Source organism: Hippopotamus amphibius, chromosome 2 (assembly GCF_030028045.1).
Source record: "Hippopotamus amphibius kiboko isolate mHipAmp2 chromosome 2, mHipAmp2.hap2, whole genome shotgun sequence".
Taxonomy (NCBI): Eukaryota; Metazoa; Chordata; class Mammalia; order Artiodactyla; family Hippopotamidae; genus Hippopotamus; species Hippopotamus amphibius.
This window is the reverse complement of record NC_080187.1, coordinates 4,992,286-5,010,232: the sequence shown is the minus strand read 5'-3', so window position 1 is coordinate 5,010,232 and position 17,947 is coordinate 4,992,286. Positions and strand designations below refer to the sequence as shown.

The window sequence follows — 17,947 nt, the reverse complement described above, 5'->3', positions numbered from 1 at the left end:
GTGGACCACATCCAGCTCACATGCCTCCTGGGGACCACCAGACATGCCACCAGCCCTCTCAGGACACAGGTCCTGGGACTGTGACTACATTAGCATGTCAGGGCTGCCCAAAGGGTGTAATTTGGGGTGCCCATTCCATGAGGTAGCTACTCTTATGATCTCTGTTTTACAGATGAGGAAACTGAGGCAAGTGAGGCCACACCAAGGGCAGTGGTCAGCTGGGGTCTGAACACAGGACAGCCTGGCTCCCAGCCACTGCCGGATTGCCTCTCTCTGGACCAGTCACTGTGGGGAAGATGATGGCAGGCCTGCTGGGAGGGACGGGGGAGGGGGTGGTGGCCAGGCCTGCTGCCGGGAAGGTGCCCTCAGGGCTGGGTGGCCCGTGGGGTGGTGGAAAGGGGCCTGGGAAGGGCAAGAGGCCGGGCTTCTCAGAAGCAGCTGCTGGGTTCTGACCCGGAGCACACGAGTCTCGGGCAACCCCTCAGGAAGGAAGCAGGGCTCTGTGACTCCTCTAATGGCAGAGAACCACAAACCACTTCCAACCGGCCGGGTGGGCGTTCCTGCTCCACTGTAACCGTAAGCCTGGGTCCGCGTGAGGCTCTTGGCCTTTACCGCCCTCGGAGTGGTGGCGGGAGCCTTGCAGAGGGAAGGTGCTGGGGTATCACAAGGGGAAAATAAACAATCAAATCTATCCTAGGTTTAGAGGCTTGTGAATATGCAAACACGCCCCTTAAGAAACAAGGTGGTGATACAGGCTCTTCAGCTGTAGGGTGAGTGGGATGACCTCTCCCTGCTGCTCTCAGCTCCCACAGCCCTGGGCTGGCACTTAACAACATGCCCTCCTCTCCTCCTTCTGCCCACCCAGCCTAGTCAATACAGCCTGGCTCTCGGCTCAGGAAAGGGCTGCCCTCCGGGATGACCTGGAATTGTCCGTCGCCTCTCCTGTCCTGAAGCTCATTGACAGCCTGATGCTTGGCTCCTGCAGTCTTCCCCCCTCCACCCCCCATCACTGAGACCACTGACGGGAATCCCTCTTCCTTCATGAAGCTCCCACAGCCCTCGCACTGGTCAAAGTTGCTCCCTCGGCTTTTGCTCTTGGGGCTGCCGAGACACACTTGTGAGGCAGCGACAGAATGCCCAGAAACAGGATGCCAATGCCACCATATTCAGTCCATCGTACACAAGTTCTCCTCTTGGAAAAAGTTAGACAGCACTGAAGAGAAAAGAGGACTATGAGGACAATGGGAAAAAACAGAGGACCCTCCTGTGACAGGGAGACCCCCCTTGAGGAGGCTGAGGGATCCCCTCTAGGTGCAGGAGCCTCTGCCAGTGGCCTCACCTGAGCAGGGCACCCGCCAAGGGCAAGGACAGAGATCTAACCCGAGATCTCAGGACTCTCATCACAACCACAGACTCTTCCAGGATCTTATCTGTGCTTTTTGAAGAGGGGCTGCTGAAAGGAAATGTAAATGAGCCGGTAGGAAGAAATTTTAGATGTCCAGAGCATGAGATTGAAAAGAATCGAACAACTATTTACTGAGCCCCTCTGGTGATGTGAGATGCTACAGCACGTACAGACACGCACAGCCCTAGGTGAGAGGCGGGTCCTATCCTCTGGGAACATCCCATGTTGGGACAGCTCCCCTTCCTGGTTTGGAACTAGTGACAAGTTAGGTCTGTCATGTACTATTTGGGTAGGCACTCAATTTATGCGAGGCACTCAATGTCTCCAAAACTTCAGAGAAGTGACTCTTCTAGGGCTGATGCAATCTTGTCTATTGACAAGCACTGGGTGGCCGCTTGATAACGTCTCTCCTTGATAAAGTCTGCCCCACTGGGGCCAGTGTTTGTATCGAAGCACGAACAAGGGAGCGAACAAATGAATGAATGAGTGAAGCCAGGAATGAAGCAGTAGTGGCGGCCTGCCCGGAACACTGTCCACCACTGGACAGCCCCTGTCCACGGCTAAGCTCTGCACGGGACTGAAAGGGTTACTCTTCCCTCTGCTGCCTCTAGAATAATGATCGTGGACTAAGAACTGGACATCTGTGGCTACGACTTCTATGCTCTGCTTCCAAGTGGAAGAGCTGCCGCGCAGATGCCAGTCCCTTCGACACCGTCTCTCACGTCCCCACCTGCCTACCTGGGGCTGCACACACACTTCGCCTCTTTCTTTGGCCTTCCTGCCAAGATCTAACGCAGTAAGGAGCTCTCGCTCTTCCTAAGTTACTGGATGAAAATGCCCACTGTTTTGAAGTGAGGAGGTTAAAGATCAAAACAGTGAGTGCCCCTGCAGAGTTTAAATGTCAGAAAAATATGAACACGCTTGAAACCTTTCCTCGCTCTTTGTGATTCTGCCCTTTCAGATGGTCCCCCCTATTTCGAAGTTCCATTCTCTGAATCTGCTCTGCTGGAGACTTGCTGGCTATAAAAAGCTCCTTCGCCCTAGGACCGAGTGCAGAGAGCCTCCGGGGCACCGCGGTAAATGATGGGGGCCTGTGGGCAGCCGTGGCCCCATGGCCAGCTGTCCCCAGCCCTCCGCCACCGGGGAAGGGGGCTAATGAGGAATAGGGAGAGGGCTTGCTGACAGTTCCCGTCGCAGACAAAAGGCAGGTCGCGTTCAGCTTCGTGTGGCAGGATTTGCCACGGGACCTTGTGTGCTTGTCTTGAACCCGGGGAGCCAGGCACAGCCCGAGGAGAACCTGACAGGTGTGTGTTTCCATTCTCTTAGCGCCTGGTGTTATTTTCCAGAAATAAAAAGGCGAGTGTAAGCTTGGCTTGGCTCTGCGAGGCAGTGCCCCCTCCCATCCCCGGCTTTGTCACTTTGAGGCAAAAGACCTGGGAGGGCTTCCCGCCTTCCCATCAGGCCTCTCCCTGTGGCGGCCACCGCTGCTACTTGTGGGCAGGAAAACACACACAGCACACAGTAACTGCAACTGCATAATGAGCCCCAAAGAAAGGAAGCACTGGGGCTCTACCTACACAGAGCAACGCAGGCAGAGCCCCCTGGCGTGCCCAGAGAGCCACGCTGCCTTCAGCGTCCCCACCTCAGGGATGGCGCACAGTTCCGGCATCTGCCCACATGGGCAGGACAGTTGGGCACTGCTTCCTGCCCGAGGAATGCCCTCTTACTGGTGACCAGCGATTCTCCTTGACCTTGCACTTTGCCAATCACTTTTCCTCCTGGTCCAGGCTGAGACTTTCCGGGTCGGCGGATAACTGAGCCTCCCTGGCTGGGCTTAACCCCGCTGGGGGTAAGCAGGCCGGTGAACGCTTACCACTGTGCTCTCAAGCAGTGTCTTGCTGGGAAACGCTGCAAGCAACATCAATCAGGACACCTCAAATTTAAGTGGGTGGACAGGAAGAAAATAGAATTCTAAGAAAAAGCTGATACTAAAAAGCAGAGTTTGGAAATGTTGCCACCTAATCTTTTCTCTTGGCATTTTGAGTTTGAAATGTTAAACATCATCCCGTCAGTGGGACCCGGCCTTCAGAATCTGCGAGGAACATGGCAGTCCCAGCTTTGCTTTCAGTGCACGGCCTGGCTGTGGAACAGGTAGGGCTGCCTTCTGACCCCCAACGTGGCCTGAAATTAACCCAATGAAATAAGCCCGGTGTGCTCACCCCCCCATCGTGATTCCACACGACACGTGCCTCAGCCTCTTCACCAACGTCTTCCGCAAGAACAAGGCCCCAAACCCCTTCCACGCAACGATGGTCAGTTGGAAAGCTTTACTGATAAAGGATTAAACTGAATTCTGTACAACATTATTTTCCAATATATTCCTTAATTTGACAGCAAATAGACAATGTTTCAGTAAGGAAGAGCGCGGACCCTGTAATCCACTAATTCTTACCTGCCCCTGAAAAAGGAAAAGTACCTCCACGTTATCTGCCTTTTGTTCTCATCAGAAAGCACTATCTTCCCGTCTCCAAATTGTGGTTCTTTAACCTAGTACAGGTCATCTCAGAGGTCAAGTTCATTTAGTTAAAAAATAGGTGAGGGGAGGGATGATAAAGGAAGCTCGGAAAGGGCTCTGTACAAACAGACAACATGTCATTCACCAGCTGAGATAAAATTCCAATCTCAACAAATTTATCCATTTTTACTGCTGAACTCCAACACGTAACATAAACTATGAAGAGGGAATTGGCGGGTGCTCCTAAATCTCAACTAGCTAATATCAAATTTTAGACACTGCTGTACTGTGTGCTTGTAGTCTTAAGCAAATATAAAGAGTGCTTGGCAGGTTATTTTTAGGGGCAGTAGAATAAAAACATAGCAATGTCTCTCCAAATCTATGCTTCACCAAGTCTGTGTTTCACACATTTTACAACTTCCTAATAAACTTCCTGCGTGCATTCAAAAATACTTAATACTACACAGAACGTTAAAAAATATATTTGCCGAAGCAAGCCTGGGCAAGGCCCTCCCTCATAAAGGGTATCTGAACGGAAGTTGGACATTGTTAAAACCCCAGGTTATGGGTCTGTGATGCTCGGGGCCCCTGAAGTCATTGCCCGCCTTTTGTGGAGCCAGAAAGTACCTCGCTGCAGTACCACAGAGGACTCTAAGATAAACCGGGTTAAAAAACAAAAAACCTCAAAACTGTTTCAACGTTCCTCACTATGAAAGTGAAACAAGAGACAGGTGATGAGCAGTGTTCTTTCTCCTCCGAATGCTCTCCAGCCGGCGGCTGGGGGAAAATGACACGAGCCGTAGGCAGGCACAAGTCAGCAATTAAGGCCGAGGCTTCGTGCAAGCTGCACAGGTAAGGGCCTTGGGTACGGGCAACCGGATAAGGCCAAGATTAAAAGGTGGCTGCCGACACTAAAGCCCACACGTGACCACGTGCTTCCTTCCCTTAGGCTCCCACCCAGGGAGGGAGGCCACTGTCTCTTTCTGCGTCTAGGTAGCTCAGTTGGATAAAGGAGTTTCAGAAGAGCCAACACAATGAGCTTCTTTTTTAAATGAATTTTAGATGGCAGACTAGTTTCAGATTTACAGAAAAGTTGCAAAGACGGGGCATGCAGTTCCCACACGCCCCTCAGCCGGTTTCCCCACCGTCAGCATCTCTCATTATCAGGTACGCTCAGCTGTGACAAGATCATGACATTTTCACGCGTTCGGAGGCTCCCTGGATGCTGTGGTGTTGAGCCTCAGACCCCTCCCAGCCCTGGACATCTGTCCTTTGCTTCCCCCTTGCACTGTAAAGGGGTCCAGGGAGCAATGTGAGCTGAGGTACATCAGACACCACTGGAGGGCTGGTCCATTATGCTCCTCTGATACGAGAGCCCAAGGCTCACTGCTTAACAGGGATGGGGTTTCCTTTCGGGTGATGACAATGTTTTGGAACTTGATACAGGCAGTGGTTGCATGACACTGTGAAAGCACTAAAAGCTATGGAATTGTTCACTTTAAAATAGTTAATTTTATGTTATATGAATTTCACCTCCATTGGAAAAAAAAAAACACCGTCCTATGCTAAGCTAGCGGGCACATCCTGGATACAGTTATTACTCAAGTGGAGATAACTTAGGCCCAGCTTTCAAAATCATATCTTTCTTCCACATCCATCCCTCCAGTGGTCTCTCACTGAATTGAGAATAAACTCCAAACTCTACACAGGGACCCCGAGGCGCCTGTCAGCCTGGCGCTGCCTCCCACACTGTCCGCGCCTGCCCTCCGCCCGCTCCCATCACAGCGGGGCTGCACCGGGCCACGTCCGGCGCCCACACCACCTCTCAGGGCTGCTGCTTCCACTCTCTGGGACCCTCTTCCTGCGGCTCTTCACACAGCTGCCTCCTTCTCCTGCTTCCTCTCTCAGTTTAAATTTTGCTGCATAGAGGCCTCCTGCGACCACCCTGATGTGAAGGAGGCCCCTGCTGTCCTGGACCACTGCCCCCTGGTAACGACCTGGAGTTCTCCTATTGATCCCACTGCCCTGTTTGTCTTGTTCCCCCTGTATTCCCAGCACCTTGCGTAGCGCCTGCACACGGCAAAGGGGCTCAATAATCGCTGTTGTACGTGAGGAGGCGATGAGTGTATTTACAACCACTCTATCATCTGCACTGCTGGATGGAAGCAGAGACAGAGGATGGAGAGCACAGAAGAAAGAGGCTGGTGCCCTGCAGGGGAGCTGGCCTGAGGGCTGTGGGAGGAGCCCTCAGAAGCCGCAGGTATTGAGCTGGTTCAGGGAAGGGACCCTTCCACCACTGGGAGCTGGGAAATGGATCTCTGGTCACATTTCATTTTTTCTGACATCTCCCAGACAGTATTTCTCAAGGAAGCCCAACATCTGAAAAAAATGTCACTGTTTAATACAGAGTGGGGGTGGGGGTAGGGCGCCTGCCTCCTTCAGCCCACCCTTAAGGCACCTGTAGATTACAGGGCTGTGAGAAACTGAAATTAAAAACTGTGGGTTGAGCTTGGAGCAACTCAAAAGGCTCTGATTTTTTTTAAGGTATTATTTATATGTAGTAAAATTTGCCCTTTGTAGGTATACAGTTTCATGAGTTTTGAAACATACAGCTGTGCAATCACCATAATTACGACACAGAGTATTTCCATCACCCACACGTGTTCTTTTATATCCCTCTGGGGACACCTCCTGCCCTCACTCCCAGTCCCTGGCAAGCACTGATCTGATCTCTGTCCCTAATGTTTTGTCTTTTCCAGAATGTCATATAAATGGAATCACAGAGTGAGCAGCCTTTTGTGTCTGGCTTTTTGCACTTTTTTAAAAAGCCTCTGATTTAAGACCAATGTTTACACCTTGAAGTATTCATATTTCTCTTAATGCCTCCTGAGGTAGAAGCAAAAAGTACAACTTACCTTCTGGAACACTTGATAGTTGGATTTGGACCATATATCAAGCTGCGGGGGGGAAGAGATAAAATAGCATCAATTTTAGAGAAATGATATTGTAACTATTGTTGCTAAGCTTGAAAAAAACAAAACCCCCATGATTATAGAAAAACACAATCTTGGGATTGAAAGGATCCTAAAGGTTGTGCCTATATTTCTTATCAACCTGTGGTGATTTAAGGAGACAAAATGAAAAAATATAAAAGTGAACTTGAGGCACTTGGTGCGTCCACAGCCCCATGAGCTGAGCCCCTTGCTCATTTTTCTAATTTTGACTCCTACCAAGGTTCTCTCGCATCACCCAACGTGCCAAGGTCAGTCCTGCCTCAGGACCTTTGCACCTGCTGTGTGCTTTGCCTGGACTGCTTTTCCCACAAGCCCTCACATGGCTCCTCCTTCACTTTCTTTGGCTCAAACATCACCTTGCCAGAGAGGTATCCCCGTTACTCTAAAGTATCGTTCTCATACCTGTTGTCTGGGTCCTCTTTATCCTTTCAAAACTAAAAATTCTCATAGCTCTTAAGACTGAAACTTTATTTCTTTTGTGTACACTGTCCTGGCACAGGACCTAGCATGTCACAGCCACACATGGAGGAAGACAGTGCAGCTGTTGAACACCTGTTCCACGCCCGGCACACACTGGGCCTTGCACATGTACTCTCCCACTCACTCCCCAGAGCAAGCCCGTGTGGCTGGTCCCATTAGCAACCTTCCTTCCCAGACGATGAGATAATGGTTCGGAGCCGTTCGATTGCCCACAGTAATCTGGAGAAGCTTCTTACAGATGGTCTTGCTTGGTGGTGCTCAAACCTGGCTGGTATCAGAAGACCCTAAAGGGATTTTTTTTGTTTTTTAATATACAGATTTCTTGGTCCCTCCCCTGGAATGTCTGAATTAGTAGGTGTGGAGTGGGCCTGAGAACCTGTTCACTTGTTCATTCGTTTTCACAGCGCTCCACAGGTTCACTGCGATGGCCGGTCAGGTCAGGCACCCTGGAACCTCTGGGCAAGGAAACAGAGGTCTGAGACGACATGCGGGCAGAGTTCAGAATCTAGTCCTCCTCTGGCCGCACTTGGTCCTGCACAGGGTACTCATGGCTCGATCTAACCAAAACCACTCTGGTTTGACAGGTTGCATGAGAAATCAAATCAATGCCTTCTCACTGTTTCAAGAGGTTAGAACAAATGGCGTACGGCAAAAATAGAGCTCCCCCCAACATGTGCAGGAGACAGCGCAAGGGCAGGGCAGATTAAGAGGGGCCATCAGTAGGTCCCACGGGGGCTAACAAGTCAACTTTACTAGAGTTCACGAGTTGAGCAAATTGAAACACCTGGTCAATGGGCCTCTTGGAACCTGCCTTTGGGGCTGGCCAGCAGTCAAGGTGGAAAGCTGAGACACAGCTACTTAAGCCTGTGTGTTGTGTGTTGACTTTGGAGTGCCTGGGAGCACGAGGAGACAACAGCTGGGAAGACTCTGCTAGGAGGAGTGGAAGCGAAGCACCTGACGCGGGACAGTGGGGAGTTCTACTTCTGTTCTGAGGGCTTTCTGAAAACTGCCCTTGGCAATGAAAGGCTGAGCTGGGAACAGGCATGCGTGCAGTTCTCCCAGCTTCTTCCTGTTTGTAAGTGGAGGAATCGGGGTGGTCCTGAGAGGCCCCCCGGACACGGCAGGGCTCCTGCTGGAGAGGCTGAGTTTAGTGGATCCATGTCCAGGAACGATAACGGAGGAACTGTGATTGAACATTTATTTGAATCTGTCTGCATCCCCCCATCCCCAGTGCTGAACCATCTCCTTCTTGAATTTCCATACCTGAATGCTCTCCTTCTATGGTGTCAGTTTTCTGTCATTGCCCCCCACCTCCCACCCCCAATTAGGCCAATTGATGGAGTAAGAATTTTTAAAATCTTCAGGTACTAGATTTTTAATTTGACAGGCTAGCAATTTGTAGGGGGAAAAGTGACATGTTACCTCCAGATAACTCTGAAGGAAACCTCAAAATACACATACGAAGTCAATTCCCTATGTTATCAATTCTGCTGAAGAAAACTGTTGGGCAGCTGGTCATATGTGGGAGGATAAGTCAGGTTCACATCATAATCTTAGTGCCGCGGTTTAGCCCAGGGCTTAACAAATGTAGCGTTTAAAGACTATTCAGACATTGTGGAAAGAACAAGAACGACTTTTTGTATCTTTTAGTTTTACCAAATCACTGCCAAGATGACAGGGAGATGCCAAAGATTCTAAATCTAAATTTTTGGAGAAGTCACATCAATGTCTGAACTTGGAACTAATACAGTTCTCTTTCCATTTTCAGCCCACAGCTGTTTCTTCTGAAGTTCTCCGCTGTTTATCCTTCCTGCCTGTTCACATCATACGTAGGCAGACATAAACACAGGGCCATGCAAAAAGAAAAAAGAATCTGCACACAGCCTGAAAATTTTAATTTAAAAGAGAAAATTATATACATATAAAAAAAACCCTTCAGCATCTGCAAAATATTCTAAATAAAAAAATCACCCAGAGAGAAATACGCACAGGTTTAATTAAGAGATGGACTCCTAGCCTGACTGTGGCTTCTTGAAACATGCAGCGCTCATTCCGAGTGAGAGCACTGCTCTTTTTGAAGGCGATTTGAATATATTATTCAGGACCCTGGGGACCGGTTCTGACCATCTGGGATAGAAGGATAGCAGACAATACGCCTGTTTCCCAGGTGCATGGTGGGGGGGTTGATGACAATGGCTTTCCCTTTTGTGGCGAAGGCACAGCAGGCAGTTCGTACTTGATTTTCTGCTAGAATTATGCCAAAGAAAGCCATTTAACTGAGCGTTCTTGAGTCAGTGCCCTGCCTCTCCTCAGGGCCAGGAGGATTTCAGAAATTCATTTCAAGGAGCCGGGACTGATCCAAGTGAATATTTATTAGCTTCAGCTTTTTTGCTGCAAAGGAGGGCATGGCTACCAGTTTTTTGCGGGCTTCAATATTCAAAAAGGAGCATTCTGGAAGCTACAAACTTTCAGCCCGGCGAATGAGAAATTATTCTGAACTATATAGTTCAGGAAAAAAGAAACTAAAGCATCCCTTGGTATTCTGGGCAAGGATTAGAAAGATCTTAAAATGGAAAAGCCAATCCTATGGTAATTGGGGCTGAATCTACAGTCTTAGAAGCAGCCTGTGGACTCTGGGGATTGAAACAAGTATTTTAGGGGTGGGAACGTGGTCTCTCCACAGGTAAAATAGAAACAAACCCCACAGATGACCAACTGCTTCAGCACAGACACATCTGCTCTCAGGTTACAAGTCAGACATCAAAGGTCCTCTCGATGCACAGGAAGAACTGGTGGCAACAGTGACAGTCAAATTTACTCACCGAAATGAAAAATCCAAATGTCCCTGAATGAGGAGGCAAAGGAATGCTGACTCTAATGACGCCCACCACCATCAGCATCGCTGGCACCACCAGAGAGGGCAGACACCGTGTGCTGAGCACTATGTGTTTAGCCTGCGCTGGACCTGCGTTATCTTTCTAAAGTCTCCCAGCAATCACAGGAGGATGATAAAATTACTTCCAGTTCACAGATGAGGAAACTGAGGCTCAGAGAAGTTAAGCAACTTGTCCAAAATTACATAGTTAATATGTGGTAGAGAATTCAAAACCAGGTCTGTCTCCAGAGGCCCAGCTCTTAACCTGGGAGGAAGACGGCACGGCACCTAGACTCCAGAGGGGATGCTGACTCACAGTGCCCCTGAGTTGTCACAGCTCCACGTGGGGTGGGAGGACCCTCTTGCAAAGTTGAAGATGACAATCCTCCCAGGAATGCTGATGTGAAAGCCATCACCACTAACGTCCCTTTAGCAGCAAGTGAACATTATGGCAGCTTATCAGAAAGTTATCGACTTGTCATTTCAAAACACAGTACAATGAACTATAAATTACCTAAGATTGACACTTCCAAATAAAACTCGTACGTCTCCCTGGGACTTCGACTTCTAAAGCTTTTATTTATTAGTAGCTTCATCGTGCAAGGTCAACAGGTGATATGTCAGTAGGGGTAGGGTTCTATCAACCAGCAACGGTGATGGAGTTCTCCACGGTCATCCAAGTTTTCAAAACCACAAACTTTTATTTGGTCACCTGCTAAAGTCTGCCCACCCTCCCCTGGAGAATAAAAAAGTGAACAAGTTTTACAGATCTGTTCTTCTTCAACTTTTCACTTTCAATCAGGACATACATTTGTTACTAAAAAACTGCCAAAAGCACAATTTCAGGGCATGCTCTGCATATGAATGAAACCGGATTCCCCTTCCCCCGTAAGTAACATGAGGCCATTTTTCTGAAGGTCGTCTGAACAATTTCAAAGGCTATAACAAATCAAAATGTTCCCTGCATCTAATATCAAACGGGGCTGATGCCAACACTTATTAGAGAAATCAGATTCTAGCTTCCCCCAACCCCCTCGACCCAAACACACACACACATCCAACTTTGAAGTGGGAAGAATGTGGGGATCAGAAATTACCCTGGAGACAGCTCTGGCTGTCTTTGAAGGTTCCCTTTGATACCACCATTTCTCTTCCTCTCTTGTGCTAGGAGGCTAAAAGCTGCCTTTTTTTATTGATATGGGGTAATTAATGAAGCTATAGCATTAACATAACCTAAATCCCCTAATAAGATGAATTCAACCGAGACACTTGCATGTTTTCAGCTAAGTCTGACTGGTGTAAAGTCAGGACAATGGCCAGGTATTCAACCTAAATCTGCCTTTTAACATGCTGAGTCATGGCTCCTCGCTCCTCCCTGATGACAAGGAAGAGCGGGCGGTAAGTCTTAACAGCATTTTTATATTTTATTAGAGGAATTAGTCTACTGGTGCTTGGCATCAAAAATATGCATCACAGGTAAAGAGACAGGATGATCGGGATAGAGGTGGTGGTTGTTAGTGCAAAGTGATAGATAGGCTTGCTGGGATTCTAATGGGGAGAAAACGTGCCAGAGCTGGAAATCGGGGGTGGCGCGGGGCCACTATTGTAGCAACAGGGATAATTAAACCTTCCAGAGGCTGGCTGCTTTGGGTTTGGAAGACACAGACAACAGCACAGGCAGGAGGAGTTCGGACCCCTGTAAGCCGAGGCAAGGCTTTCCAAGTCACACCCACCGCATGGGGGCAGAGATCCACACCCAGGCCAGCGCTCAGGCACCACCTCAGCAAACGCAGGGGCTGCACCTTCAGAGCAGTAAAGTGCAGGCAGCGACTGTTCTCAGAGACCACACCGCAAGCCCCAGTGGCTCCTTCCAAATGCTGCATTTTATCTGGGATGTGCCAGACGGTTCAACACAGTAACCGCACTAATGCTTATATGTCTATGAATACATAAGCTCACATACACCAGCATCGGTACTAAAAAGAGAACACTAATAATGTCTGCGTGACTTTGTTTTCATCATGTGTAAAGTACTCGGAAAAAAAAGGGGGCTAATCAAGCTGGCTGGGCTTAGATTCCGGGTGGAGGAGTCGGTCGAGAGCTTCTCTGCCGGATGTGGTAAATGTGCCGTTAAAATAACAAGTGGACTCCGTCCTCCCAATCGTGCTCTTCCTACTTTTAGGGTCCCTGCTTATCACCAGGGCCAATGTATGTGGCTGTAAAAGGGAGCAAGAGGCCTCCTGTACTGCCTTTGTGATACGACTCAGTAGAATTCAGGTTCCTAGACACACTCGCTTTCCTTCTGGTGAACAGAGAATGCGCGCTGATCTCTCATTAGGCAACTATGACCCGTGTGCACCTGTGTGCCTCCTTTATTCTTTATTTACGACTGCACTCCCTGCTGCTTCATCTAGTACCCATCTCTAATTTCTCTTCCTTTCTCGTCTCTAATTTCTGATTCTCCACTCTTTCATCCCAGCTAAAGCACTTTCACATCCCCAGGAGGCTTTTGCCTGGAAGATGAGTCTAACAGTGGTACCTCGGATTCCATAACCACTGGAGGCAACGTCTGCTTCTCACAATGCCTACCAGACCAAACGTGGAGTACGCTAGTATTTTTATTAATTGCGAGACAGACATGTCAACAAATAATCAGGATGTACTAATTCTTGTGCTAGAGAAAGACTGCTCAAAATGCTACGGAGGCATGTGATGATGGTCACATGTGCTGTGAGTGGAGGCAAACCCAAGCCTGCCATCTCTAGAGCCCATGCTCACAGAAGAGGCCTCTGGGAAAATGGGGACAGGATGAGAAAATGCGGACAGCATTCGGCCAGTGTAAAGGGAAGAGTGAGTCTGTCCGGTGGACAGGAGGGGCAAGCATCCCGGGGCAAGGGCCCAGAGCAGCTACGAGTGTGTGAAAGAATCTGGCATGTTCTGGGAGCCACAAGTAGCACAAAAGTCTGGAAAGTAGGATGAAATGTAGGCAGAGAATGATGGCAGATGAAGTCAGAAAGGTGGGCAGAGGCCAGATCACTAGGCATTTCTATGCCTCGCTAAGGAGTCTGGATTTTATTCTATAAGCCAGAGTTTTCAGAAGTGTGTTTTGCCAAATGCCAGTGTCACAATACGCTCCAAGAATAAAGGAAGGAAAAATGGGTGGTCAGATTAGTTAGGAAAAGACTGCATGCTGTATGACCCTCATAAGGCACATAGGCAAACTGAAGTGTGTAAGCCCTTCTACAGGAAGAAACCCTGCTGCACCTTCTCTAAGCCAGGGTTTCTCACACTCTTTTGGTCATGGACTGCTTTCTGCCTAACAGCTACCAACAGCCCGCTTTCCTGCTTTGGGCAGCAGGGAGATGGCAGAAAGCAGGAAGGGATCCCCTCGGTGGCGGACTTCAGGAAGGCCAAGTGAAGGACAGACGGGGGAGGGAAGCAGACCTGGAGACTGGAAGTGAGGAGGCTGGTGCAGCAACTCGCACGGAAAGAACGAGAATGGAGGAGAACGGAGGAGGAGCGGAGACAGACGGGAGGGGCCCAGCTGAAGGGATAAAGAGGGAGACTCACCAGAACCCGCTATCAGACTCCGAGTAGAGGCCGTGGGAGGAAGGCCTGGGCAGTGAGGTGGCACTGTCATCCCAGATAAGGACTGGCTGAGGGAAGCTGAAGTTGGTTTTGGACGGGCTGAACTTGAGGTCCATCTGGAGAGGAGAGGTCTGACCTCGACACAAATCAGGAGTGATCCGTGTCGTGGGGGAGACGTGCAACCACAGGGGTACATGTAAAAGTGGTCGAGGGGCATGAGTGGGGAGGGGATGAGAACCCCTGGTAATCTGGGAGTCAAGGGGGCAGATGGGAGGAAAGGAACTACCCACAGCAGCTGCGGAGGAGGAATCAGAGGGAGATTCTGGAAGTATACACGTGAGACTATTCTCTAATTCCCTTGTTTCAAGTGCAGAATAAAAATAGTACTAGTTATCATTTATTGAGTATTAACTAGGTGGCAAAGCGCTTGTATTATTTTGGACACTTTCAGTATGGGGCGGTTAAATCAATGTCATGTTAAAGGTTGATACTGATGTTGCAAAGGAGGTGAAATCTCCGCCCCTTACAATCTGAGTTCAGAGTATGCTTCATGTGCATCCTGACTTCAGTGTCTCTTCCAGCACAGCCACTCCTAGTACCTAGCTTTTTTATGTATTTCCTGTTTATCTCCCCAAGTCACCTGTAAATCCTTGGAGAGCCCGGGCTGTGTTTCACACCAGGGCTGTCTATAAAGTTGTCAACCTTGAACAGAGGCAACGAGGACCCTGTCTCTAGAGGCCCACTGATTTGGGCTCGTGGCGAGGGTCTCCACCGCCCCGGCCTTGCTTCTGCTGCTGTGAAGGAGTTCGGAATCACCATCCGAGTTTCTGAGTCACGCACAAAGCAGATCACACTTGCCCCAATTACCTACTTTATTCTCTACACTTGCTCCAGAGACATTTTGGTTTTTCCAAAAAGAAAAAGGAAAGCATCCCTCGAGGAACGCTTTCCTCTCAATGGGGAGATGTACAAGAACTTGGCAGAGCCCTGGGAGTAAGAGTAGCTTCCCACGGTGACAACACTCAAGTGGAAAGTGGAGACTGGGAAATGTTGGGTTACTTGTTCCAAATATAAACCTCGCTACTCTATGGGGCACACCTTTTCTATAACACACGGCTATGTGCTAAGCTACACTTGTCACCTGTTTTTGAAGAACATTCTATCCTCATTATAACGTGGCCGTTGGGTGGGTAAGTGCTGGTACTAACAAACTTTTAAATTTTAATGGGATTCACCAGGAGAAGGGGAAGCTCCAGGGAGAGGTGAACACAGAGGCTTCACGCCCAGGAAGTGACCAGGGTGCACCTGGGTGGGTCTCTCTCACAGAACACCCATTATGCTCTGGAAGCAGACACAAACGAAGGCTGTCAGCTCCTATTAGCATCCTCTGGTGCTCTCTGTGACTCCATATGGAGGGTGTGCAGTCGAGAGAAATGAGGGGTTCACACGGATGAGCCTCCCATGAAACAAATCACCCATGGAAATAACCCATCTTTTTTCAATTGCGGTATTCAATGTGCACTGCTAGGGGTAACCAACTTCCGGGGGCTACTTGCTAGTGTCAAGGAGAAAGATCATTGTCAGTTGTGTGTCAAACTAACTCAAATTTTCCGTGTGGTTCTAGGAAAAGCTAAATGCCGAACCATGAGCTATTGATGTGCTGCATGACCAGGCAGGGGGAATAAAAGGAAAGAAAAGAAAGGAAGAAAGAAATCCATTTCCTCAGAAGACACATTTAATGAGGCAACTGGGGTCTAAGGTGATAAATTAGGAATTCAACTAAGGGTATCAGGCTTAAAGGAAAAAGCAGAAGCCTGATGAAAAATGCAAGGGGAGAGACAGAAATGTTTTTCTGTAAAGCATTCAGCTTCACACTGATACATCGATGCTTGTTGATCATTTCAGCTCTGATTGCGAGTGTTTAATGTCATTCATCTGGGACTCTGCTACATTTGTCCTGGGATACAGAAAATAAAGGAAAAAGCAAAACAAAGGGCTGCGGAATGCTTACCTTGCCGTCCTCCGTGTGGACATTTTCGTGATACCCCTTCACTATCGTCCGATCAATGAACAGGCTCCGCATGACGACGATCACCTTCAACACCTTCCCCAAGGTCACCTGTCAACACACACGCACAAACATGAGTGCTTCCCCTTGACCGTGCACGTCACACGAACTGGGCGAGACGATGAGAAGAAAGGATCGCCTCTCTTTCCGTTTATGAGACAGGCACTCACGGACCCTCGGAGGACAGGCGTGGTGCTCGCCCCTCATGCCAGCCTCCTAAGGCACTTAAGACGGCGCAGGTGCCAATTCATCCAACCACCCTGAATTTATTTATAATTCTGGCTTATAAACCATCAGGATAATTTCCTGATGTTTACTATCTGATGGATAAAGTAAATTTCCCTCTTATTTTTTTCTGTCTCAAGAGTACCTTCTTCAAAGGCTATCCTACGATTCTGGCCTTGCAGGAGTTTGTGAGCGCATTCATACTATGTCATGACCCTATATGTACACCCACTGACTATGCAGACAGTACAACAGAGAAATGAAAGGCAGGCACCAGATATGCCCTCGTTGAATTATCTATTTTTAAAAAATATTTATTTATTTGGCTGCGCCAGGTCTTACTTGCGGCACGCGGGATCTTTTTTAGTTGAGGCATGCGGGATCTTTTTTAGTTGTGGCATGTGGGATCTTTAGTTGCAGCATGTGGGATCCAGTTCCCTGACTAGGGATTGAAGCCAGGCCCCCTGCACTGGGAGCGTGGAGTCTTAGTCACTGGACCACCAGGGAAGTCCTTGAACTATCTATTTTTAACAGCTGATAAAAAGTGGTGCAGTTCTGAAGGTAAATGAATAGTAGCTGAATTTTATTTCTAAAAAGGAACATGACCCTGTAAATACACTTAAGTGCTTTTACTCTCTTAGAACCTAAGCACATGTTACAGATAAAAAAACAAAACAAAACATACCTTAAAAAAGTGCAGTTTCATACATGCCAGGGAAAAAGTGACCTGCTGTGCTTTCAGCCCTCAAGAGAATCAGCACCTTCCTTTCTTTTAGGGGCTCATGTCACCCTTCTATACTTTGTCAAACCTCTTCTTTCATTTCCTAGATGATATCGTATAAGCAGACTCGGCACAGGACCCAACCCAAGGCGCACTGTCCGGGTTGTCCCGTGAGGCTCTGACATCACAGAATGGGCTGCAAGGAGCCCTGCTGGGCTCAGACAGGAGTCTCCACCCCAAACAGCAATCCTGACCCTGTGAATCCAGCAGCGGCCGTTTCTGGGGATGCCACCTTCAATCATCCCGTCCTTATGTCCCCACTCCTTGCAGTTATAATTTTTTAAAAAGTAAATTTATTTATTGATTGGCTGCATTGGATCTTCATTGCTGCACACGGGCTTTCTCTAATCGTGGCGAGTGGGGGCTACTCTTCATTGTGGTGTGTGGGCTCCTCATTGCCATGGCTTCTCTTGCTGCAGAACATGGGCTCTAGGCATGTGGTCTTCAGTAGTTGCAGCACACGGGCTCAACAGCTGTGGTGCACGGGCTTAGTTGCTCCACACACGTGGGATCTTCCTGGAGCAGGGATCGAACCCGTGTCCCACGCACTGGCAGGTGGATTCTTAACCACTGTGCCACCAGGGAAGTCTTCCTTGCAGTTTTTAATCTACTGTCCCCAACAGCAATGGTCCTCTCTCTTTGATCAGTCCTGGGTGTCAGTGAACATTACTAATACCTAATTCCTTCAATAATGTCTGCTGCTAAGTTGGTCTCTATTTCTATATGCCCCAAACGGTACAGAGTAAGATATATTTATTTACAATTGAGAGTATTAAAAGCATCTTATTTTTGGATAGTACTTTTAAATATTGCCACACCATGTAACATTTAATGGGTCATTTCTTGTAGAACTGGAAATCACTATTTAAGGATGCCAATAAACCAGTAAGGTAGGAGCAGAAACTCTGTCTCTAGTTTACATGCAGTGTTGGAAGGAAGCAGGGGAGGGAGAGGAGCCCAGTTGCAGTTTCACAGCCGCAAACACTGAAATGAGCA

The 17,947-nt window shown here is 48.6% G+C and overlaps 1 protein-coding gene across 2 annotated transcripts in view; it reads right to left on the bottom strand.

Annotated features, from left to right (window-relative positions):
- Positions 1 to 17,947, bottom strand: part of MED27 (mediator complex subunit 27) — a 208,021-nt gene that overhangs the window by 14,065 nt on the left and 176,009 nt on the right. For both annotated transcript variants that reach the window (XM_057721729.1, XM_057721730.1), the window contains exons 5-6: positions 15,889 to 15,996; positions 6,836 to 6,877 (exon numbers count right to left, since the gene is read on the bottom strand). In XM_057721729.1, coding sequence (XP_057577712.1) covers positions 6,836 to 6,877; positions 15,889 to 15,996 — 150 coding nt within the window. The remainder of the gene's footprint in view (positions 1 to 6,835; positions 6,878 to 15,888; positions 15,997 to 17,947) is intronic.